The sequence below is a fragment of the Camelus ferus genome, chromosome 13, assembly GCF_009834535.1.
Source record: "Camelus ferus isolate YT-003-E chromosome 13, BCGSAC_Cfer_1.0, whole genome shotgun sequence".
Lineage (NCBI taxonomy): Eukaryota > Metazoa > Chordata > Mammalia > Artiodactyla > Camelidae > Camelus > Camelus ferus.
In genome coordinates, this window is record NC_045708.1 from 23,757,883 (window position 1) to 23,784,176 (window position 26,294).

Below are 26,294 nucleotides of genomic sequence, written 5' to 3' on the forward strand. Positions count from 1 at the left end.
AGAGATTAAGCAGGTGGGTCCTGGACGGCACCTGCCTGGGTTCAAGTCTTCACTCTACACTTCCCAGCTGTCTAACTCTGGCCAAGTAATTGACCTACTTTGGGCCTCAGCTTCCCCATCTATTTAATAAGGCTAACAACTGCACCCACCTCTTAGAACTCTAGGAGGTTTACGTGAGATAATGGGTTTCGGAGCTCTCCGTACAAGGCTTGGCACACAGCGAGTTCTCAAAAAGCATTGGCTGTTATTGAGGGCCACGATGTCCTAGTGTCCGTACATACAGTGTGAACCACACACCGGAGACCCAGCCATTACTCTGCTGGAGCAAACACAAGTAGAGCGGAGAGGAAGGAGATAGGAAGGAGATGGGAAGTAAGAATTGAAAAACAGGGGAGGGGAGTTCCTGCCTTCTTATATCATTCACCCCCATCATGTCTAAGTTAATGGTTTACACTTGTGGTTTCAAGTGGCAGAAATCCAGATCAAATCCAGGTGAAGAAGAAATTATTGGCTGCTGTAGCCAAACCGTAGCTGGCCCCAGGGATGACTGGACCCGGGGACTCAGATGCCACTCAGATGCCCTCCCTCTGTGTCCTGTCTGTGCTGTGCTCTGCCTGCAGGCTCCACCCTCTCTCTGCAGACGGCAGCTGCTCAAGGTTGGAACTATGGCCACCCCTTCTAGCTCCCTGAGTCACCTTTTCATCTTCACCTCCAGGGAGAAGACAGAGATCTCTTCCCTTGGTCCCAGTTAGAAAGAGCTCACTGGAAGCCTCCAACTAGTCTAGCTGGAGGGTGCACCCACTCCTGGGGCCAAGGGCATGGGCCCTGCTGGAACCCACTACTGATCTGGGGGGCAGTCTTCCCCAAGAGGGGATGTGCTTGAAAGAAGGGAGGGGTGCCAGCAGACAAAACAAAAGATGCCCACTGTGGTTGAAAGAGGCAGGGGCATGGTCAGAAAGATCTGGGGCCACTCCTCCTACTCTGTGGTGTAAGGGAGTGGCTTTGTCAAGGCCCGTGAGGGGTCTCCACAGCTCGCTGTGGTGGTGATCTCCTGAGCTGGTCTTGTTCTAGAACTGGTCCTCTCTCCCGTTGCTGCATCCCGCCAAAGGTAAATGGGCATGCCTAGCCCCACCCCGTGCTGACCCGATCCTTGTGCCTGATCACCTGTCCCATTTCCTGTCCATCTGGTCACTAGTCCACTGGGCTGGGTGCTGACCCTCACTCGGCTTCGGCCAGCCTCCACCCTTAGGAGTGGACCCAGGCTCCACGTGTACCCCCAGATGCCAGTGTGGTTCAGTGGGCCACCCAGGTCAGTCTACCTGCTGGACTCAGGGCTTGTTATGAACTGGGGATAACTTTGCCAGATGCGTCTGGAATCAGAATCAATGCAGATAAGAAAAGTCTCCCCTGAATCCCTTAAGTGTTGAGATTTAGATCCCTTATCCCAACCCTTTCTCCTCCTGTAATACTTGGCCTTGTTCCTTCCTAGCCTCCTCTTCTCCTTGGCCCCAGCCAAGGGAGTTCCTAGACCACCAGTGGAGGCTAAACACATTGACTTAGGAGTCAAGCCAGCCTGAGTTTGAGGCCTGGCTGTCACTTACTGCTATGAAATGAGAACAGAGTTTCAAAGACAGTACAGAAATGTCCTGTATATCCCTCCCCCAGCTTCCCCTAATATGAGCATCTTACATAACCACACTGCATGTATCAAAACTAAGAAATCAACGTTAGCACAGTGCTATTAATTTAATGCAAGATATTATTCACATTTCCGCAGTTTTTCCACTAATGCCCCCCACCCCGGTTTTTGTTCCAGGGTCCAGTCCAACATTTCTCATTTGCCCTGGACAAGTTAATCTCTCTGGAGATGATATACCTAAAGCATTATCATTTTTTGTTCAAATACCAGGGTCACATCTGATGGAGTTACAGCTCTTGGCATGCGGTCAGTGCTGAAGAGCCTTGATCTAGCTTCTTAGGACCCTGCCTTCCCCGCCAGTCTGGTTTCCAGGAAACTGCAGATTCTTCTCTCTACCACCATCTCTCTTCCTGAGACATTCATTCCCTCAGTGGCCATCAAGGCAGCAGCCACACTGCTCCAGCAACTCACAGCTATTACCGAGGTGTGTGTGTGTGTGTGTGCGTGCATGCATGTGTGTACATGAATGGTGAATGAGGGAGTGAATGAACTGAGAGAGTGAATTAGTGACTTAATGAGTCTATGAGTAAGAGAAGAAGCGTGTAAAATTGAGTAAGATTGCACTCCCTGTTCCCTCGACTAATCCAATATGCGGCGGCATCCATTTCTCATCTTTATTAACCCAAGTAGGGGTTAAGAATAGCACAGGAAGAGTTACAGACCCCCAGTTGGATGAGAAAGATACTGTGTTCACTTCCTATTGCTGTTTTCACAAATGACGGCACATTTGGTGGCTTGAATCAACAAGGTTTATTTAAGCAAGATATATTATCTTACAATGCCGGAGGTCAGAAGTCCAAACTGGGTATCACTGCACCAAAGTCAAGGTGTCTACTGAGCTACGCTCCCTCCAGAGGCTTGAGGAGTGAACAGTTGGTCTGCTCTTCCCAGCTTTCAGTGGCTACCTTCCTTTCTCAGCTTGTGGTCTCTTTTTGCATCTTCAGAGCCAACTGCGTAGCATCTTCAAATCTCTGATTCTGACCCTCCGCATCTGAAATCACGCCTCCATCTCTAAGTCTGACACTCCTGCCTTCCTCTAATGAGGACCCAGGTGATTACATCAAGTCTGCCCAGGATAATCCAGGATAATCTTCTCATCTCCAAAACCTTAACGTAATCATATCTGGGAAGCTCCTTTTGCCATGTAAGGTTACATATCCATGGGCTTCGGGGCTCAGGAGGTGGACATCTTCGTGGAGCCATCATTCTACCTGCCGTAGAATCCTTGCTCAGAGGGTGAGTGCAGCCGCTGATTCCCGCCCTCCAGGAGGAGGGGCAGCAGTGGGTTGGGGAAGCATCACAGCATTGATCACACGCCTCCGCCAGCCCTTTGCTCTTCCTGTTGTTGTGGTTGTGGCCTGGGATTTTTAAAAGCTCCTCAAATTTGACACTTGCCCCCAGATTTGAGAAACACCGTGATGAAAGATATGCCGGGCCACGTTCCTTCCATGTGGTGTTATCACTGCCGAGCACAGGCTCTTACAACCTCCGAGGTGGGAGCCCCGCCCAGCCCGCCTAGACAGTGTTTTGCAAATCCACCCATGGACTGTGACCCTAGAGGAGGTCATACGATCAGTCTGTGGGCTGTGTTTTAAATACAGAAGATAAAGTAGAAGAGATTATAACGGAATAGAAAAGAGGGTATCACTTGCATAGTAAGTACAGTTTTGTAAAACGTCTGCTTCTGAAAAGTCTCCGTGCTAGACACCTTATCTTGATAATGGAGATACAAATAGCACCCCCGACCCTGTCCCCAACACAGGGTTGTTATGAGGGTTAAATGCGCTGATGTATAAATATTATTATGAAGTTGGCACACACATGAACGGGTCGTGGTATAAAATACATTTCTCATTGTAGACTGCAATGAAAAAGTTTGCAGATGCCAAACTCACATCTCTAGCCTGGGGTTGGCAGGCTTACAACCCCTAGCCCACCACCTGTGTTTGTGAAGTTTTATCGGGGCACAGCTACTCACTGGTTTCTGTGTTGTCTCTGGCTACTTTTGAGCTACAATGGCAGAGCTGAGGACGTGCAACAGAAAATGTGTGGTCTGCGAAGCCTGCAACATTTACTACCTGGCTCTCTGGAGCAGTGCCCCTGCCTAGAGGTCATCTCATGACACAAAGGACGTTAGACGCTTCTTGGCAAGCCATGTGGCCCTGTCCTGCTGCCGCTGCCTGGCAGGCACACTGGCCCCTGCAGACCCCTCGAGGCTGTGTGACTGCCCAGCCCTTGGGCCTCCAGAAGCTCTCCTTTGGATTGATGCCCGCACTTGCTTTACTCACCCACCTCCACGGCTGTTCACAGTGGAAGGTTAGAAACATGGTACACCGGTCAGGAAGCCAGCAGGAGACAGATGGCCACTCAAATTAGAATAACTTGAGGAGTGTTTAATAAAGAGGCTATTTACAAAGGGAAGGACAAGGTATAAGAAAGCCACAAGGGACAGCAGACTCCTCAGAGGCTAGTAAAAGCAGAGCTCTTCCCGCCCTCGGCAGGAGGGGACAAGGAGAGGCAGCGGTTCCTGAATGTGGGAGGAGAGTGTCATTTAGAGAGGACTCCTTAAAAGGAGCCGGGACCTTCAGTCTGGGGATAGAGAGCCAGCTCCAGGCGAGCCCGCGGGGAGGGAGGCAGAGGATGAATGCCTTGACCTCACCTCCCGCCCTCCCTGATGTCCTGTTGGGGTCCCCGTTGGCCAAACTGAAACGGAAGCCTGAGGGCACAGGACCCATTCATGTGGTCCATACCCGTCAGCTTCCCAGGGCTGAGAGCAGGGTGGCGAAGGGCAGGAAGGGGGTCTGGAGGAGCGAACTTCAGACACCAGCACACAGCATCGATTTAGAAAGTCAGGTATATTCACTCCTTTGCAGCTCCCCCAGACAAAGAAGCCCCCCACTTCACCCCTCCAAGTCGGCAGTGTGGCCTAGACACCAGAGGACTGCCATAGCTTTTATCCTACTGTCTTCTCGCCCTACATCTGCTGTGTTCCAGATGGCTCTTGTGGGGTTAAGCTTCCTGGATCCCATCCTCCTGAGAGGAGTGGAAGGCTGTGAACAGAAGCACAGATGAGCTGCTGGGTTTTTCGTGAGTCTGAGCTGAAGCTGATTAACTTATAGGGGCGTTAGGCCAGTTCTTCCTACAACCCATCCGTCTGTCTCAGGAAGCAGCTCTGTCTCACGCATCTTGGCAGCCCAGCTCAAGTCCAACAAACAGATGAGTCAACCTCTGGCCCCTCAAGAGAAAAAACCAGAGCGAAAAAAAGCTACCTAGGCAGAAAAAAAGCATCCCCAGTACAGACTCTGTTACCACTGGCCAGACCTCTCAGCCCCACCACCAGCCCAGACCTCCTGGGCCGGCGTCTGCTCTCTCACAGGCCTCCAAATCCAGCCACAAAACTGCAGCATGTCACCTGGCGGGCCCTTCCTGGCCAGTGGCACACTGATGCCACGACACCCACTTCAGAGGCGAGAAGTCGTAGGCTGACAGGAAGGAAGGGGCTGGCTTGGGCAGCCCGGCCGGCCACCTTGTGGCGAGCTGGGGCTGGAATTCACGGTTGGAGACGCCAGCCAATGTCCATCTTTCTTTTGCACAAGATGGAGGCGGAAATCAGTCTGGGAGCCTTGGGCATGGCCTTGGCAAAAATTCAGAATGTGGCCTAATCTTCGGCAAAGTTTCTTGTGAGGCTCAGCTGCTGTGACCTCACACCCGGCCCCTCGGCCCCCGAGATGGCTGTCCCGTGTGGGCAGGATGAAGGGCAGACTTGAGCCAGAAACGTGGGTCCAAGTCCAGGCGCCAGCCTGCTAGTGGCTGTTTTACCTGAACAGCCTGACTGTCACCTTAGTGATGCTTAGCGTTCTAGTCCTGTAAAAAGGCTCCATCAGCGAGCGCTGAGTCGTAGCAGCTCTGTGACCAAACAAGCCAGTACCTCGCAGCGTCTGAAGGTCAATAAACGACACCTTTATTCTCTTTCCTTTTCTGTCCAGTTGGGAAACTGGTGGAATATTTGCAACTCTTTTATTTTTTGAAAAGCCAGAAGCCAGATGGTTGGAGGGTAGCTGTGGGAGCTTTGTGTTCTTGCCCCAAGAAACAGGGACCCCTGAGATGAGAGTGGGTAGCCTCCCCAAAAGCTGGGGGTTTGATCTTACTTCCAGGGACTCCAGTGCAATCAGTAAAATCTTCGGGTTCTCCTCCCTTCTTCCCCTGCCCCCCAAATTTCTTCAGAGAAATGAGGAGTTCAGACGTATAGCCCAAGTGCTTGGGTTTTAAATTAGACAACTTTGTCCTGACAGGCGCCGAGTCACAGCTGTCATATCCAATTATTTTTAGAGTTACTACTAAACTCTTTGTACAGTGTGAGCTGCCGCTGTTCAAGGCAAACAGAAAGACTTCACGTTTCCTTGTGACAGCCCTGGAACCATCCACCTCCTCACGTTCATTACTTTCAGCCTGTCTTTGGGAGGGATGACGCGGCATCTTGACAGTCGTACGGCGAGGCAGGCAGACCCCGTGGCTCGTTACTACCGCCGAGGGATGGAAAACTCCCCGAACTGAGCAAAGCCCTCTGCCTCCAGGAGGCCAAGGAGAAACACCCCAAGGAAAGTCACTGCTGTGAAGTTTTCTCCAGGTGAACCATCATCTTTCAAGAGTAGCAAAGAGTGACCTCCAAGTCTCCAACCAATGAGAGTCCCTGTATGTAAATGCCTGGAGCAGCCAGCTTGGGAGTGATGTCACAGTCCCCTCTGACCCAACAATGCCACCACCACTGAAAAGGCCAACCCTGACCTGCAGCTCTTACAGAGAGAAAAATTCACCACAAGCAGAGCACCTTCTAATTGCTCCTGGAGTGTAGGGACAAAAGTCTCTGCTGTCCAAGTTCCTGAATCCAGGAAAAAAGATGACCTTATGAACATGGGGAAAGAAATCCAGCTAAAACCCAAGGTAAATGTCTCTTCTTACATCCACTTTTTGCTGAATTACAGAAGCAAGTTCAAGGAGCAGCAGCCAAATGCCTGTGTTGGCTTTAAAGAGTTCTCTAGGAGGTGCTCGGAACAGTGGAGGGCCATCTCAAAGCACGAGAAGGCCAAGTACGAAGCCCTGGCCAAGCTCGACAAAGCCCGGTACCAGGAAGAGATGATGAATTACGGTGGCAGGAGGAAGAAAAGGAGAAAGCGGGACCCCATGGCACCCAGACGGCCTCCATCGTCCTTCCTACTCTTTTGCCACGACCACTATGCCCAGCTCAAGAGGGAGAATCCAAACTGGTCGGTGGTGCAGGTGGCAAAGGCCTCGGGGAAGATGTGGTCGGCAACGACAGACATTGACAAGCAGCCCTATGAGCAAAGAGCAGCTCTCCTGAGAGCTAAGTACCACGAGGACCTGGGCGTCTACCGTACACAGTTCAGTGCCCGGAAGAAGGGCCTCCAAGGGTCGGCTAAGAACCAGCGCAGAGGGTTCGAACAAACTGAGTCAGACACGGCTGATGAATCCAATTAAAATAAAAATGCCATTCAACTGTTTTGCCTGTCCCTGGTCTCATGTGTGGCGTTCGAGTGGCCACTACTGCCACTTTGGGAGAAAAATGAATGGTGTAGTGGAGGTGAGATCAGGGTTTGGAAACTGATCCTGAGAGGGGCTGGCTTTGGGAGAAGGGGCAACGGCGTCCCAAGGGGTGTGTGTGGTCAGTATTCACCGGGCTGGGCTGGGCCAGGTGGGGTGGGAGTCTCCAGGTGCAAAGCGACTAGGAGTCCTGGAGGTAGGAGCATCCCGGTCCTAAACGGTAATCCAGGTCGGGGGAACCCTACCCAGAGTGAGGCTCACAAACACCAGGAGCGGAGAAGGCTGGACCTCAGGTCACGCTCCCACTGCAGGCCCCAGTAGAGGTTCGGGGACTCAGTGTCTCCAGTAATTCCAGAATGGGTCTTCCAGCAAGGCTTACATACTATTAGTGGACCTCCATGAGACTCCCGTGGTGGTCCCTCTCCTAGCCGAGATGAAGCTCGGGGCTGATTTTACAAAAACAGGCATCTGACTCTGCCCCAAGGGCTGCAACTTGGAGAAAACCCTTTTCTTGACATTTTGGTGGGCATCCACCCAGTCATTTTTCTGTGGATATAAGCATAACACACAGTGGACATTTGCTACCTTTTGGACCACACAGCATCCATTCCTTTTCCTCCTGCTCACAGCACACCAGCTCCATCCTGACCAAGGCTTGAGCAGAAGGAATTCCCTTGGCCACAGTGACAGGGTCAATGATGGGCACGGGACACACGCTGGTCAATCACAGTGGATCTCAGGACTCGTGTAAGGAGGCCTAAGGGAGGAGGCAGCCCTGGGGAAGGGGAGGGGGTGTTGGCAGCCATTTGCCTCATTCTCGGCCCAGAATGTTAGTCCCTTTGGCATCTCAGACTTTTGATTGAAGATGAGCCTACGTGCTTCTTTTTTGTCTGAGACGGTCTGAGTTAGATTTCCTGCCACTTAAAATGAGTCAAAACTGGTAATTTGATATAAATAGAATTGTTCTGTACTGTAACTGTACTTTTCAGGAAACAATATACCGTGGGCAAAATTTCATACCAATCAATATAGATTGATATGGAATATTTTGAAATGGTGCTTGACTTCTGATGTCAAAAAGACGGGGCCAAGATGCAAACTGCTTTTCTGTCACCAGGTTCTGTGTGCAACAGACTTCCCTAATTCCACCTCTAACCCCTATTCCTTGAGGGACTCTCGTCTTTGTAATCTGCTGTTGTTGGAACTTTTACTTTCAGAACAAAAGTAAAAATACATATTTTTGAAAAGTCTTTTAGAACCGGGTGAGCCTTTAGGAGGTGAGAGGTAATATAGTGCAGTGATTTAGAAATTCAGGGTCTAGAATCAGGTAGGCCATTTATGAAGGGCTCCCATGCACCAGACCCTGTGCTGGGCACCAGGAGGACCAACACCGTCTATTGTTAGGTTCCTGCCCCGACGAGAGGAGTGGATGCCGGCATGAACCACAGCACTACAAAGCCTGAGGACAGGGAGGACTACACAAAATGCTGAAGGTGGGAGGGAGTACCACCCACCAAGGCAACTGCTGACGTCTTCTCAGAGGGAGCAGCTTTATCCTCCTCGGCAACCTTGTACGGATGCTGGCAACATTCCGTTCCCCATTCCCCATTCCCCACAGCTGCTCTTCCAACTTGGCTCTGCTTCCCTCCAGCCCAACTTCCACTCTCTTAGGAGACACCCTCATTTTCTGCTTCATTGAGAAAAGAGAGATGACAACAGAGCACTCTCAATCTTCTCCTTCCTCAACGTGTAATCCACAGCCATCTTTCCTCCTGGTCTCACATATCACAGCTAGAACCCTCCTGCCGCCCCTTCCCCTATTTCCCCAGGGCCTCTGCTCCTCACTGGAAAGATGCTGACTCTCCAGCTTCTCTGCTCACACAGGTTAGCTTGGTGTCCCAGCACACGTGGTTCTGATCATTGGCAGGACCTTCTCATTCCTTCGTCTCAGGTTTTTCATCTGTGCAAAGGGGACAACGCCTGCCTCACAGGTTGGTTTAGTGATTAAATGATGTAACACACACAAAAGCATTTGGCACACTCCTTAGCACATAAGAGGTACTGTGGTGGATCCTCTAGGGTGACTGTCCCCTGGTGTCCCCCTCCTGGTGTTCACACATTTATACGATCCCCTCCTGTGAAATGTGGGCAGCATCTGTGATCTCCTTTGAACCAAAAGAATAGGGCAGGGGAGATGGGATGTGACTTCTGTGATTATGTCATGATGTATAAAACTCTGTCGTGCTAGTCGATTGGCTCCAGAGATCATCCTTGCTGGTTGGATGAATTAAGTGGCCAGACTGGGGAAGCCCATGTGGCAAGAAATGGTGGGGAATCTCTAGGAGTTGAGGGTGACCTCAGACTAACCGCCAGCAAAAAGCAAGCTCTCGGTCCCACAGACACCAGAAACTAAGTGCTGCAGGAAACACGTGAGTGGGACAGTGTGACCTTCCCCAGTCGAGCCTCCAGATGAGAACTCAGCCCTGACCCACGCCTCAACTGTAGCCTTGTGAGACCTCACGCAATGGACCCCGCGAAACTGTGACTAGATTCTGAGCCACAGAAATGGTGAGATAATGAATGTGTGTTTTTTAAACCAACATGTTTGTGATAATTTGCCACAAAGCAACAGATAATTTATACACTATGTAATAAATGCCAGCTTCCTCATAACTCTAAAAGAAACCATCTTCAACCTTATTTCTCCCCTACCTGTTTAATTTTTTTCCCTTTGTTGCCAACATCTTGAAGGTGGAGAACCCCCCCACCCCCCGCCCCGAGTACTAATTAGATCCTGATCTGTATGACTCCGGAGCGGTCCGAGTGGGCTGTGGGCTGTTGTGGGCAGTGGCTGTGTGTTCCACTGCAGTCCTCTCTGGGAAGAGGGCTCCCACACAGCTGGGCCCCAGCCCTCCTGCCACCCTTCTCTGGTTTCCTGCGTGATTATGTGAATGTGGGTGGCCAGTCAGAGTTTTGACAACAGTTTGCAGTGCCCCTGCTGAAAACTAACTCTATTAGTATTCCTTTATGAAAAAGATGACAGGAGGGTGTGAACCTGCTGGCTTCTAATGACAGTAATGTAATGACAGTGAAGGGGAGGGAGAGGAGGAGGAGGAAAAGTTGGGGGAGTCTGGGCCTAAGACAATGGGCGAGGCAAAAAGCAGGCAGATTATCTGGTGTGGGGCCAGCATCCACTGGGGCCGAAACAGCTGGGCTCAGGGGCCCTGCCCTCGGGAAGAAGAAGGCAGTCTTTGGGCCCATCGCTGTCTTGATGAATCACTCCACTTGGAAACTTATCTCCGAGGGCCTTTTCCTGTGGCCATTTATTCATTCATTTATTCAACAAATATTTATGTAAATCTTATGCCGGGAACTGTTCTGGTGCTAGGGATGCAGCAAGGCCCCTAAGCTCTCATACTCCAGTGACAGGGAGAGAGGTAATACATAAGTCAACAAATAAGCAGCCCAGGTCATTTTTTGATACTGTCAAGTGCTCTGAAGAAAATAAACCAGGGTAATGAGATAAACAATGACAAATGGGGTTAAGGGCACTTTAAATGGATGGTCAGAGAAGCTGACATGTGCGTTTAGATTTAAAGAACAAGAAGGACCAGGATGCCAAGGTCTTAGGGAAGAGTTCTTCAAGAAGAAGGACAGCAAGTGCAAAGATCCTGAGGCAGGAGTAGCCCCAGCACATTAGATGGCCAGAAGGGAGGCCAGAATGACTGGAGGTGTGAGTGAGCTGGCGAGATGCAGTCGGAGAGGGACAGGCTTTGGCAAGGCATTTACTTTGAAATCTAAGTGCAGTGAGGAGCCACAGAGGGTTTTTCTGCAGGGGATCCACTTGCTTTATTTCTGCTTCTGCTTAATGGTCATCCTAGAGTCTTCAGAGACTACCAAGTGCCAACAAGGGGAAGCTAGCCCCTCTAAGGTCTGCCAGAGAAAGAGACTAGGCCAGCAAATACCAAACCCACGGCGTTTTTCCCTTCCGGAGGGGAGATAATCAGGAGCCTCCAAGTGGTCCTCCTTGGAACACAGCTATAAGCTAAAAACCAGCTGTGGAAGCTGTGAAGCTCTCTCCCTGTGATTCATTTTCCCGGGGGTGGGGAGAAGGCAAGGTGAAATATTTCGAACACTTCTTCCTAGGCCTCGTGTTTCCCTGCAGAGCTGTTCCCACTAGACCAGTGGTTCTCAGCTTTGAGCCTGCATTAGAATCACGTTACTAAAACACAGAATGCTGGGCCTTACCCGTGGAGTCTGATTCAATTTTTCTGGGAGTTGGGCCTGTAATTTGTGTTTTGAGACGTTCCCAGGTGATACTGATGCTGCTGGTCCCGGGACCAGGGAGTTCTTTCCCCTCGAGCAGCCCTGGCATTGACTCTGAAGAGGAGGCATAACTTATCTGCCTAGTGACTTCGAGAGGAGGGGCTGACCTGCTTTCCTCTCTCCCCTCACCATTCCCCCTCAACCCCACCTGCAAAGTGTGTTTAGGTCTGCTCTCTCATCAGTTCATCAGTAATAAAGGTGACCGGCTGATCCTCGTCTGTCTGTCTCCTTCATCTGCCAACTGATTCTGAACTTGACAGAGAAATAAGTGTGTGTGTGTGTGTGTGTGTGTGTGTATACATACATATATACATACATACATATATATGTATATGTGTATATATTTGTATACACACACACACACACACACACACACTTCCCTCAAATCCCATCAGAGAAGTTGATCCCAGTTGCAAACAATTGACTAGCATCTGGGCCACACAGCAGCACTGGGATCTCAGAGTTGATTTCAGCCTCCACTAAAGCATCATCTGAGGACAAAAAGGTCCAGTTTCTGGGCCTCTAAGACTGGGGATGAGGTCCGTGGCCAGGGTGAGGTCATCAGGGTGAAGTCACAAAGCACTGGCACCTTTTTGTCTTGTCATGCACCTCTAATCACACGCCCATAGACAATACCTGCCCTACAGGTGTGCTGGAGAATGAACGAAATGTGTGGGACATCACTGTAAATGGAGTCTGTGTGTAAGAAGCACTCAGGCGAGAGGGGTGCCTGCCCTGGCCTCTAAAGGATGGTTTAAAGAAGGTGAGGGCAACACACGCAGAGGCAGTTCAGGCAGGAGGAAGAGCAGGGCAAAGGCCGAAAGGGGGTCATAGGACCATCCAGGCTGGCCTTGGCCTCTGGGTTAGATTAGTGACATGATGAGCATTCTCATGGGGCATTTCCTTGCAACAGCTCCCCCCACCCATTGCTCCTTTCCAATCCTTCCTCTGCTCTGGCTGGCTGCGTGGCATTTTAAGACTCTCCCCTTCAACAGTGAAAGGTTTCCGGGTGGCCCATCGCCACGGGGTCTGACGTGGCACAACCAGGCTGTCGCTGCCCGGCGAGCTGTGCTGTCGCAACCACCCGGCTTCTGAAATGGCTCCCAGTGAAGCCCGCCTCCTGGTATTCACACCCCTGTGTGATTCCTCCCTTTGAGTGTGGGCTGGACCTAGTGACTTTGTTCTAGTGAACAGAACAGGGCAAAAGTAACCAGGACATCCCTTCAGAAGTGACTTGGCTACATAAAAGACTGTCTCTCTTGCTTGCTTGTTTGCTCAAAGCAAACTGACATGGTGAAAGCTACCCTGTAGAGAGGCCCACACAGCAAGGAATTGAGGGTGGCTTCTGGCCGACGCCCGGCGAGGAACCGAGGCCCTTAGTCAACACAGCCTGCCAGGAACTGAATCCTGCCTGCACCCGTGAGTGAGCCTGGGAGCGGATGGTTCCCCAGCTCCAGTGGACACCTTTGCCACTGCTTTACGACAGGCCCAGCTAAGGCGTACCTGATTCCTGACCTGTAGAAACGAAGGTAACAGATACTGTTTCATGGCACTAAGGTTTGGGGTAATTTGTTACAAACTGAAATAGATAATGAATACAGATTATGGTATCAACAGAGGGAGAGTGTCATGGAAAATACCGTAAAAAGTGAGATGGCTTTGGAACCGGGCAGAGTGCAGAGGCTGGGAGTATTCTGAGGAGCTTGTTAGAGAACCTGGACTTTGAGGTGCTGCCAGGGAGGCTCAAAGGGAGGCAGGGAACCTGTTACTGGGAACTGGAGGAGGGATCCTCGTTATGTAGGGAAGAAAGCTTAGCGACAGTGTCCCCTGCAGTCACGTGGAAGCCCGGACATGTACCTGATAAACTTTCTGATCTCGCTAAGGAGCTGTCCCAGCAGTGTTGGATGTACTGCCTGGTTTCTTTTCACTGCTTACATGAGAAGAGAGAGAAGTTGAGGGAAAGGTGGTTAAATAAAGAAGCCAGCCTTGATAGCTTTTAAAGTTCTCAGTCTCCCAAGACAGCAAAGGATGCTGAAATTAAGAAATGGTTTTCTCCAGGTCCATCCATGTTGCTGCAAATGACATTATTTTATTCTTTTTAATGGCTGAGTAGCATTCCATTGTCACACTAAGTGAAGTAAGCCAGAAAGAGAAAGAAAAATACCATGTGATACCACTTAAATGTGGAATCTTAAAAAACAAAAGAGACAAATGAACTTATTTTCAAAACAGAAACAGACTCATAGACATAGAAAACAAACTTGTGGTTACCAGGGGGTGGGGGGAAAGAGAAGGAGTGGAGGGATAAATTGGGAGTTCGTGATTTGCAGATGCTAGCTATTATATTTAAAATAGATAAACAGCAAGGTCCTATTGTATATCACAGGAAACTGTATCTAATAACTTGTAATAGCCTATAATGAAAAAAAATATGAAAAGGAATATATATATATATACACACACACACACACACAACTGAATCACTATGTTATACACCAGAAATTAACACAACATTGTAAACCAAGTATACTTCAATTAAAAAAAAATAAAAAACAAAGCAATACAAAACAAAAAGAAATGGCTTTGAGCAGTGTCAAGAAAAGGTGGTCTGGAGATAAAGCTGGGGTGTGACTGTGCAGCCTTTGGTTAAGAACACAGGAAGATTAAAGGATCATAGTATTATTCAGTCACACTTGAAGGTCTTTTAAAGAGATTAGGGTGGGCCTTACAGATCCTCAAGATCAAACAGTAGGGCCTCTGGGAAGCATTAGAAGATTGTCCCTTGGCCATCTTAGTGGAAGCCCAAGGTAGAGAAGAGTCTGGTTCAAAGAAACTTGTGCTTGTGGCTTTTGTGTGATAGACTGAATCACAATGAAAGTTACAGAAATCCCATAAAGTTTCTGGGAAAATTATTGATGAAGAAACACCATCAGCTTGGACTGAAAAAGACAGAGACATTCCAAAATAAAAAGAGGTCATTGGATTCCCAAAATTCTCAGCAGAAAGCAGGCTGAAGAAAAGTCAGCTTCAAACATGCACTTCCTTTCATGAAAAAAAAAAAAATTAGGAAGACTCAGAGGGAGAAACTAAGAGCTCAGAAGGTGGAGTTAAATATGCCCAGATTTTGAAACTAATCAAGAAACTTCTAATGTTTTCCTGGATGGATTTCAGAATTGCAATGGGCCAAGGGCTTTTTTAGGCCTCACATTTCCCTGCCCTCCTTTTGAGTATAGCCATTGTCCTGTGCCTATCCCCACACTGTAGGTGGGGTATGTGGGGGCAGACAACTTGTCCCTCTAGTTTTGCAGAACTAGGGGTCCAGAGTAACAGTGGTCGAGGACCCGTACTTAAGGCACCACACCCAAGAGCCTCATCCACACCTAAACTTGACTGAGATGATGAAATTCTGACTTCAAGCTAATGCTTTCATGGGATGAGACTTCTCAGGACCTTGAGGAGAGGTAATTGTATTTTGCATGCTGAAGGGACATGAATCACTGTGGGCTGGAGGGCAGGCTGTGGTAGGAAGCTTCAGAAAGGACTAAATGATCTTTGTCTCCTGGCTTTCCTGCCTTTGGACAACCTCTCGCCTTGTGTATGGGCTGGACCTAGTGACTTGCTTCTAACAAATAGAATACAGTAAAATTGATGGGCTGCCAGCTCTGAGATTAAGTTGTAAAAGACTGTGACTTCTGTCCTTATCTCTGTCTCAGATTTGCTCAGATGAAGATATCAGCCATGTTGAAAGCTGCCCTTTGGAAAGGAATTGAGGCAGTGGCCAATCAGCAGCCTGGAGGAACTCAGCCCTTCCAACAGCCATGTGAATAAGCTTGGAGCAAACCCTTTTCCCCAGCTGAGCTTTGAGATGATCACAGCCCTGGAAGATTTGTTCATGGCAGCCTTGTGAGAAACTCTAAGCTGGAGAACCCAACTAAGTCACATTCAGATTCCTAACACATAGAAAAATGTGAACTAATAAATATTTCAAGCCAAAAGTTTTGGGGTAATTTGTTACACAGCAATAGATACTTAATACACCTACCCTAAGGTCCTGCTCTACGGTATTTCCTCAAGAAGCACTATACTCTTAACACCCTCCTCAGGGCCCTTGCACATGCTACTAGAGGCTGAACTCATTCTTCCTACCTTTTAGGTCTTGTAAACTTCCACCTGCCAGATAAGACTCAGGTTTAGTGTCCCTTCCTCCAGGAAGCCCTCTTTGTCCCTCCCACCTCCTCTGTGCTCCCATAACACATCACCATTGCATTGCATATCACATCTTAACTGGTGTTCATCTCCTTGACTTGCAACGGAGGGCAAGGGCCCTGCCTTATTTATCCTGGTACCCTTAAACTCTAACACCATGCTCGACATGCAGTAAGATAATACTGGAAAACTTTTACCTATGCACCTATGCCATGCCTGGCACTGTCTGAGGCAATTTACACGTAACACCTTATTTAATAATAAACTCAATGAGGCAGAAACTTTAAACACCCCCATCCTGCAGATGAGGAACTGAGACTCTATGCAAGGTGCTTAGCCTGCTTGCTGGAAAATAAACAATGGACTCCTGAGAAGCACTTTGCTCCCTCTGTCCTGAGCCTGGCTCTGGTCAGTCTCCTCTTCTCAGGAACACGACGCCCAGCAGGGTTGGGCCAGGAGGCCTCCTGAGCACCCAGACACACGATCTGTGCTTGGCTGGTGACATAACATGGAATTTCCGGAGAAATACCTGGCTCCATCCATTGGTGCCTCCGAGGAAGGGCTTGGCTGTCACCCAAAAAATTTGTTGGGCACCAGAAATTACACCTCCAGCTCTCTGCTCACAGCTGTGCCTCGGGCCCACAGGCAGAATAAGCATTTTCCTCCTCTCACACCCTGTTATTACAAACCACGTAAATTCCTCGATACTCATGTTGAAATGAACAGATGTGGCTCTGTATTTTTAATGCATTATCTGCAATTAGCAGCAGTGGGCACGAAAGAACTCTGCAGCCCCTGGGGCTGCCCCTCGCGGATGGATGCAGCTGTGAGTACATTTGCACTGAAGAATCCAGCCGGCTCCTCTGGCCCACGCGGCTCTGGCGAGTGGGTGATGGAAATTCCATTTGCACAGCATTTGCTCTGCCAGGAAGCAGAAAAGGGCTACTGAAGCCTGATGATCACTCCACTGCCGACCTGGCCCCGCTGCCATCCCCGCTATGTTGCCTAAACACCCTGACAGAGTGTCCTCCACGGGGGCCCCAAAGGGCAGACAGCAGAACCAGATGTCATGGGCGATAAAGGTTATCCCAGGATCGGGGTCTGCAATGTGGAGTTAAGGTTTGTGAGGAGATGCGAAGGGGGCAAACTTAAGGGGGTGCCTGCACAGACTTCAGAAAAGAAGGTGCTGGTTGGTGAGAGGTACTGGGTGTGCACCAGCTTTGTCCAAAGGAGGAAGACGCTTTTGGTGATAAATACAACGCTAATAACCAGCGTGTATTTGGCACTTACTTACTATGTTCCAGGCCCTGATACTTGGTACTCTCCAGGCATCATCAGATTTAATTCCATAAGGTAGTTCAATGCCCTTCCCCCTCCCACACCCAACCTCAAACCACAGCCAAAGACCACCAGGAATCCACCAGCAGTTGAACAAAGTTGGGATTACTGCCTTTTGGCAACAAGGGAGAATGCACAGCCCTGGGAACTGTGGGGTGTCTCAGTAAAAGGAGGTTGGAAAAAACTCACTGTAGTAACTAGGCTTGTGTTAGGTGATTTGGGGGAGGGTTCAAAGAAGCAGAAACTCCTTGGATGCTGTCAGGGAGTCAATGTAATTCTATGATTGGGTACTTGATAAGTTTTATCTAGAAGATGAGAGGAATGAAGTAAGACGCCAGTTGTAATTGGTAAAGAAGCAGCCGTCACTCATGTTAGCCAGGATGCAGACAGAGGGGGATGTTGGGTCATTTTTGTCATTTGGTAATGTCCTTGTTTGTGTCCAAGTTCAGACATGATTACGAAGTGGTCTCGTTGTCTAAACCCTTCATGGTCATGGACTGGCCTTGTCTGGGGCTGATGTTCATGTCCAACAGCAGAACACCAAGGCCTAGGTGTGGGGCCAGGCCAGTGTCCAGCAATATGGGTGCCTGCCTGATAGCACCAGGCCAGTGTCTGGCCCTCAGGAGCTGCTCTTCTCTTTCTCAGCAGGCCCTGTAATTGTGCCAGTTGATGGAAATAAAGAAATTGCAGCTCAGAGAGCTGCCAAAACTAAGAATTGGTGCTGTGATTTCAGGGTCACTGAAACTGGAGTGGGTGCTGAGGGACTCTGCAGGGGGGACAGGAGGGGAAGGGGACAATGATGGGAAGCCAGGCTGACCACTAAGGGGACTGGCCATGATGAATGAAACAGAGAAAACATAGGATTTGGAGCCAGAGACTTCCACCTTAGATATCTGTCCCTGCCACTTATTAGCTATGTAGCTCTGGGCAATTTACTGAACATCAGAGATTCAATTTCTTCTTCTACATGGGAATATAAAAATCTGTTTCCCATGATCATTGTGAGAAAAAAAAAAAAAAAAGACAGAGTATAAAGTGCCTTTGTAACACCTGGGAACAAAAGATTCCACTCTGAGCACTTCCTGCACTCCGGCCACTGTTCTGAGCATCTCATGTGCACTGACTCATTTAATATAGCAACCCCACAAGGCAGATTCTGTTACAGTCCCAGGTCTGCAGGAGAGACGATGGTGGTACAGAGAGGTTAAGCAACTTTTCTGAGGTCACACAGCTGTTAGGGAGCAGAACTCAGGCATTCTGGCTCCAGCACCCTCACCCTACTGCCTCACAGTAGCTGTTGGGTCTCTGCTCCTTCCCTTCCCTTCCCTTGCTGCAAGGACTTCAACTTCAAGGAGTTGTAATCATATTTTGGTGGTGATTTCATGCTCTGGAACTCCCCGGCCCCAGACTTTTGCTTGTGGAAGGGTCTAAGCTGCTTGCTTGGCTCTGGTTCGGAGAGCACTCGTTTCCTTTTAGAAGGTCAAAACATTCTCGGCGTGCCAGGTAATATAGATTCAGGTCACCGCAGTCGATAGATCAAATAAAACATAGTATTGCCTTATTGGTATTCCTGTGTGTTTCAGTTAGTACTGAAGTCAGAGAAAAACACTGAGAAATGAATGAAAAGTAAAACGGGTGGGTGAGGGTGGGGAGGATGACTCAGCACTACAGCCAAAGCCCTCTGGTGGCAAGGCTGATGTGTGGGCAGAAGGCTGCTGAGAGGAAATGGGCCCAAAGTGGCCAGTTTCCTTCAATCCTGCCGCAGCAGAAAGCTGTTCAGAGTGGCCGCAGTACCACGGTCCAAGGCTGAGTCAATGCTGATTAGGCCTAACCAGGTGAGTGGGTTTCTAGGTTGTGTCACCAGTTCTGGGAGACTGGGAGGCAAGGACTCCTGGGTCCAGTGACGCCAGTAACCAAGGTCCTTTCTGATCCCTACAATCTGCCTTCCACCACCCCTGGGGGAGGCGAGGTCCATGGTGCCGACTGATCTAGTCCCCATTAGAGAGGTGGTTGCTCCCATCTCCTGTACGCGGAGCCTGCGGGGCCTGGCCTCGTCTTCCACTGAGGCTGGAAGGAATGCATGATGTGTCAGAGAAAATAGCAGGAGTTTCAGGTTATTTCTGGTGCCTCCCACACCTTCATGCATTAGTGGTCTTGTGGGATGGCTCCTGGCTTAGAAATCCAAAGGGTTTATCGGATAAATAAATGGGACAAAAAATGCCAGAGAGAAACTCCCCCAGGTAACATGGTCCACTCCCCTTCTCTCTGATCATTCATCAGTACACATGATGGTCCCAGATGGTCACTCCGATCCCTGAGTCTTCCTGACCTTCCAGCTTTAGGGACCAACTGATGGACTTCCAGTCTCTCCATCTCTTGCCTTGAATTATCAAGAGAGAAAATCTGGTTGGCTCAGCTCATTAGTCCAGTGTCAACTTCTTGTCCAATCAGCTAATACCAAGAAAGCAGACGCTTGACTGCAACAAACAGAGCTGCAGGAAGGAGCCCACCCTTCCGTGTAGGCAGCAGGAGGGGCAGCAGGGCCGTCCTGAAAAGAGGGCACTCAACCCAAGGCATCTCTTCTATGTGGCTTTCATGTTTCCATCTTCTCTTTGGTCTCCTTCAGGAGGTAATGAAGAAAACTACTTTTTTTTTTCCTTTTGTCTACCTCCTTGAGCTAAACAGAGTAAGACTGACTAAGGGCCTGGCACTCTGTGAAGAGAACTTGAGAGCAATTTCAGGGTGTCCTCGCCACTACAATGTTGTCTATCTGGCTTTCACCATCTACAAAAGGAAGCTTTGTAAATACCAGAGATCACTGTGATTACTGCGAATCCTCTAAGCAGCTAAATTCCCCAAATTCTCACAGTTGTAATGCCTTGGGATTTAGAGACATAATTAAGAACAGATGAGCCTCAAGAAGGTTGATGACGATGACCTGGGGTTGTACGAAAGAGCAGAGAGAATGTTGATGAGAGTTCCAGGACCTTGTCTTCCCAGGGGCGGTGGAAGGCAGACTGTAGGGGGGTCAGTGGCAGGAAAGACCTTGGTTACTGGTGTCACTGGACCCAGGAGTCCTTGCCTCCCAGTCTCCCAGACCTGGTGATACAACCTAAAAACCCACTCAACCATCCATCCCAGAGACCCCTGCTGGCCTTTATCAGAAGCCAACACGGGCCTCCCCAGAGCTGCTGGGCTGTGGGACACAGCTGCCCCTGACCTCCCCAGCTTGAAGGCAAAGGGCTGAGACGAATCCCCTGCAAAGGAGCCATTGTTATGACACAGAACAGCCATCTGGTCCCCCCATTGATCTGACAGCAGAAGCAGGGGCGGAAGGCAGCAGACACGGAGGCCCCGGGAGGACGATGCGATGAAGAGCCCTCATTGATCCGTTTACCTGCCTGCTGGCTGGCCAGACTCTCTGTGTTTAAAAGACAATCATGGAAGGTCAGGGATGGAAGGGCACCTCAGGGAGGCCCTGGGACAGCCCAGGATTGTCACAAATGGGAACAGCAAGCCCCAAAGACACTAGCGAAGTGTGACCTTCCCGTTTCAATCGAGGGAGTCTGAGTAGCTCCGGTTGTTTACTGGGCAGTTTTGGGGGGAAAGGGGGGTGTTGTGCTTCGTAGCCCTATGTTTCTGATAGGGAGAAAAGCGAAGAAAATATGTATTTATGTATTTTTGTGGAGTCTGGAGGACTGAATCATTAGCTCTTAGACTAAAAAGAAAACAAAAAGCACACAGTTACCACCAAAGTAGCACTGTGTTGTGCTTAATTCGGAAGCCCCACCACCCCTGCTCGAGGAACACAGACCAGCACAATCAGATTCCAGACAGAGTATACAAGACTGTGGCTTCCATGATGACAGCTTGTGCCAGTGTATCTCTAGCATAAAATTCATCACAAGCCCCTTGTCCTCTAGTCAAGCGGATTCTGGAAAGGCCCTCCCCTACACCTGCCCAATCCAGGGTGCCACGGGCTTTGTGGGAATCTGCCCCTGGGGCCATGGCAGCCTGTGTCATTAACAATCCCACCTGCTTGGGGCCCCTCTGCCTGACTGGTCTGCTCTGGTCTCTGGTCCCACTTTTGCTCCCTCATGGGCTGGGAGCTCTAATCAGAATCACCGCAGTTAGGAGCATTGGCTTTAGAGTGAAAAGAGTTGGCCCTGAATTCTATCTACAGTACTGACCAACTATATGAATTTGGGCGAGTAAACTAACTTCTGTCTATCCCATGTGACAGGTGCAGAGTATCGGAGACCATAAATGAAATAATGAATAGAAAGAACTCAGCACAATGTACCACACATAATATTAATATGTAACATTCATTGAGAGCTTTTGTTAAATCCTGGGACAAACTGGTAGTAGGTGATTTGCACAGTCATCTTGTGAAATCCTATTGTCCCAAATTTTTAAAGGAGACATCTGAGGCTTGAATGGTAAAGTGAATTGCCCAAGGTCAACAGCTGGTTAGTGGCTGAGCAAGCACTGACTGTGATCGTGCGGAGACGAAGATTATGATTTATCTCGTTTAATGTGCTTAGTACAATGTCTAGTATATAGTAGGCACTCAAAATCTGTGTGTTGGATTAACGCATGGCTCCCAAGTCAGTGCTCCTTTGCATAACTGGGTTGAGAGCTCAGCTTTATCAACCGACTATTTCTGTCTCTCTCTCTCTCTCTCTTTTATTTATTTATTTTTTTGCCATAGGAGGCACTGAACTGTTCATCTGTGTTTTATTTCTGCCAGCATTTGTATTCTTTTCCCTAGTATGGCTATTACTGAATTTTTAATACATTCAAACCTTCTATCTGAATGGATACCCAATTTCCATACCACCTACTCTTTAAGCAGAGTACTCACAGATTCAGCACTTTGGACAGAGCTAGGATTTTTCAGTTAATATGCAGTCAGTATTGTATTTGCATTTAAAATTATTTATATTAAGTATGTGACCCACATATAAGAAAATACTGCATTCTCCACTTGGAATTCAGTCGTTCTGACTCTCTCTTCCTCCTCATAGTCTATGAGATAAGAAAAGAATGCCATAAAGATTTTATGAGTCCAAGAGAAACATTACTCAAACAGGATTTATTTCAAAGGTATCATTCTGAAACTGTGGCATGTTGTCTAAAAGAGAATCAAAGCTCATATTGGTGGAATATTTATACTCAAAAGAATTCCAAATGTTGCGGAAGATCCTCTTAATGCCTACCAGGTGAGCAACTTCTTCAGTTTGGTTCAAATCAGCAGAAAATTTATAGGGTATGTATTTTCAGCATCTTTGGGCCCGTTCTTGAAACCAGTGATAAGAGACAAGAATATGATCTTTTCCCACTTGCACTAAGACAAGGAGAACGGTAATTACTGGACTGGTACTTTCAGACCTTCATAGTCCGGGACAAAACTGTGTTCACAGTGCCCAGTATGCACCGGGCGCTGTGCTGAACACTGCAAAGAAAACAAGGCACATCTTCTGTCCCCAGGCTACTGTCTGGTTGGGGTGATATACATTCCTCTATGTGGCACACTAGGCGGTGAGATAAGGGTTATGCTAGAAATATGTACAAGAGCTTGCCCACTGGAAGCTTGTTCTAGAATTATGTGGGATGTCTTTCATCCTTTGTCTAGCTGATGGACTCCTATTCATTTTTTAAGAAGCCAAATCAAATGTCTTCTCCTCTGAATCCTTTCCTGACATTCCAAGACAGAATTAGTCTTCCCTCCTTGGGGTTCCCACAAAATCTTGAAGAAAGGGCAAGTGGGGGTGATAGACACTAAATAAGTAACTATGAATACATATATACACACACATATATTTCTGCAGGGGTAAAGAGCAGGAAATAATGAACTGTCAAGGAAGGGGTGGAGATACTCGAATTGATTCTTGAAAAATGTGGAGAAGGTCATTCCAGATGGAGAACGCAGGAAGGGTAAAGGGCGTGACAGGACGCATGGTTCTGATGTATTTCTAGAACGGCAAGAAGCTTGGAGTGGCTAAAGCAAGCCCACGGGAGTGGTGTGGGGAGCTGATGATAATGCAGAGAAGTGGCAGAAGATGAAACTGCTGCAGTTGGGATGGGGTCAGATTATGAAAATCCTCTGTTAATACGTTAGTTCCTCATCCTGCAGGTGGTAGGAGATACCAAAACATATTTTAACTCTTACTGATTTTTCTGCACCCAGAAAGTAATAGATGCTTGTTGTAAAACTTAAGAGGATACAAAAGAACATAAAAAATACACTGGTACCCCATTCTGAGCTCATGGTGTTAATATTTTTCTTGTCTTCTTTTTTTTAATGACGATTGTATATATATGTATGTAAAGATTTTAGTTCATACTATTAAGTTTTTAAAATTGAAGTATAGTTGATTTACAATGTTGTGTTAATTTCTGGTGTACAGCATAGTGATTTAGTTGTCCATACATATATATATATATATATTCCTTTTCATATTCTTTTTCATTATAGTCTATTACAAGGTATTGAATAGTTTCCCGTGCCTGTATTCAGTTTTGTATGTTGATTTTTTTCACTAAATATCACATTAAGCATTTTCCAATTTCTCTGAACATTCTTTGAAATTAATTGTTACATGTTTTATCAGCCACATGTATCGCAGTTTATGGAATCACTAATTTTGGACATCTACTGTTTCCTTTTCCCCACTATAATAAATAACACTGCAAGGAACATCCCTGTATATTCCATTTTACAAAAACCTCTATTTTCTCAAGATGAATTCCCAAAAGTGGCATGCACCTTTTACATTTTAATCACTCTGTCCTGTCAAAGTACCTTCCAAAAAGGTTGTGTGCCAATTTATTATGCCACCAACAGGGCATGAGGCTCAAAGAGGTTAAACGACTTGCCTAAGATCAAACAGCTGGTGAGTGGAGGTCTAGAAATCAAATGTGGGCAACTGGAATCCACAGGGCTATGGCAGAACTCTGGTGGAGAGATGGGGGATGGGGTGGCAGAGATAATTGAGTCTGGAGGACTGAAACTGACTCGGGTGAAGACGGATGCTCTCATGAGACAGCTTCAAAAGATGGGCTGTTCAGTGGACAACACTTGTAATTTCATACTCTCTGTAGCGCTGCCTGTTTCATGACTTCCCACTTGAGGGTGTTCAGACCAGAGAGAAATGGAATGTATCTACCTTTCTCTTGACTGTTACTCCTTTGTAGACCCAGGCCTTGGGCTTGCATCAGCGGCCATGGCGCATGTGAAAACTTGCCTGGTCACCTGAAGAGCGATTTAAGGAGGATTCTTGGTTTAATGAACAAGTGGACAGTAGGCATACCTTTCAGTCAGCCATAAGGAAATCAGACGCACGCGTCTCTCTGGGGCTACTACGTGTTTTCTGTTATCTCATGATTAAGAAATGTCTCGATGAGGGATAAAAGATTCAAGATCTACCACTGTTTCAATCCTCACATCTTGAACTAGCTGACTTCCTTCCCCCTCCTTCTCTCCTGCTTCTTCCCTTCATGGCCACAAATGCAATAACGTAAGACTAGGCAGAACATGAGGACCAAATTCAGGAATTCATCTCATCAAAGCACCGTATCTCAGACATGACAGGTTGAGAGGGATTCAGAGCTGCACAGTAGCTGATTCCATGAACCCCTGCTATGACACCGCCAACTAGCGTTTGTCCAGCACCTACTTAACTCCAGGGCTATTCCATTAGATCTTGCACTGAGCCAAGGTTTGACTCTTGCAACTACCCATTGTTTCAGTTTCTGCCAATTATCTAAACTTTCTTCCATATGATGGACATTTAACTACCTAAAAACAGGTGACATTTGCCTCTCTGTAGATGAGGTGCTAGAATATAAATGTCTTAGGCTTTGGGGTCAGACAAACCTTGGGTTCACTTCTTTTTTTTATTGAACTATATTTGATTTACAATGTTGTGTTCATTTCTGGTGTACAGCAAAGTGATTCGGTATACATACATATATATATATGTAATATATATATATATATATTACTTTTCATATTCTTTTTCATTATAGGCTATTACAAGATCTTGAATATAGTTCCCTGTGCCATACAGTAGGACCTTGTTGTTTATCTATTTTATATATAGTAGTTTGTATCTGCTAATTTCTAACTCCTAATTTATCCCTCCCCCCCCCTTTGGTAACCGTAAGTTTGTTTCCTGTGTCCTTGAGTCTGCTTCTGTTGTGTAAATAAGTTCATCTGTGTCATTTTTTTAGATTCCACATATGAGTGATATCGTGGTATTTATCTTTCTCTCTCTGACTTCCTTCACTTAAGTATGATCATCTATAGGTTCATCCATGTTGCTGCAAATGGCATTATTTCATTCTTTTTTAACAGCTGAGTAGTATTCCATTGTGTGTGTGTATACCACCTGCTATGAATGTTGAGGTGCAGGTATATTTTCAAATTATAGTTTTCTCTGGATATATGCTCAGGAGTGGGATTGCTGGGTCATATGGCAACTCTATTTTTAGTTTTTTAAGGAATCTCCATACTGTTTTCCAGAGTGGCTGCACCAAACTATATTCCTACCAACAGTGTAGGAGGGTTTCCTTTTCTCCACACCCTCTCTAGCATTTATCGTTTGTGGACTTTTTGATGATGGCCATTCTGACCAGCGGAGGTGATACCTCATTGCAGTTTTGATTTGCACGTTTCTGATAATTAACAACATTGAGCATCTTTTCATGTGCCTTGGCCATCTGTATGTCTTTGTTGGAGAAATGCCTGTTTAGGTCTTCTGCCCATTTTTTGATTGGGTTGTTTCTTTGTTATTGAGTTGAAGAGGTGTTTGTATATTCTGGAAATTAAGCCCTAGTCAGTCACATGATTTGCAAATAGTTTCTCCCAGGCCATAGGTCGCCTCTTCGTTTTGTTTATGGTTTCTTTTGCTGTGCAAAAGCTTTTAAGTTTAATTAGTTCCCACTTGTTTATTTTTGCTTTTATTTCTATTGCTCTGGGAGACTGACCTAGGAAAACATTACTACAATTTATGTCAGAGAATGTTTTGCCTATGTTCTCTTTTAGGAGATCTATGGTATCTTATGTATAAGTCTTTAAGCCATTTTGAGTTTATTTTTGTGTATGGTGTGAGGGAGTGTTATAACTTCATAGATTTACATGCTGGAGTTCCACTTCTGA

At 47.5% G+C, this 26,294-nt stretch overlaps 2 protein-coding genes across 2 annotated transcripts in view; one reads left to right on the plus strand and one right to left on the minus strand.

Annotated features, from left to right (window-relative positions):
• Positions 1 to 26,294, minus strand: part of CSMD2 (CUB and Sushi multiple domains 2) — a 473,825-nt gene that overhangs the window by 311,375 nt on the left and 136,156 nt on the right.
• On the plus strand, positions 6,396 to 7,211 carry HMGB4 (high mobility group box 4). Its single transcript, XM_006183856.2, has one exon. The coding sequence runs from the start codon at positions 6,605 to 6,607 to the stop codon at positions 7,193 to 7,195; it is 591 nt and encodes a 196-aa protein (XP_006183918.2). The 5' UTR covers positions 6,396 to 6,604; the 3' UTR covers positions 7,196 to 7,211.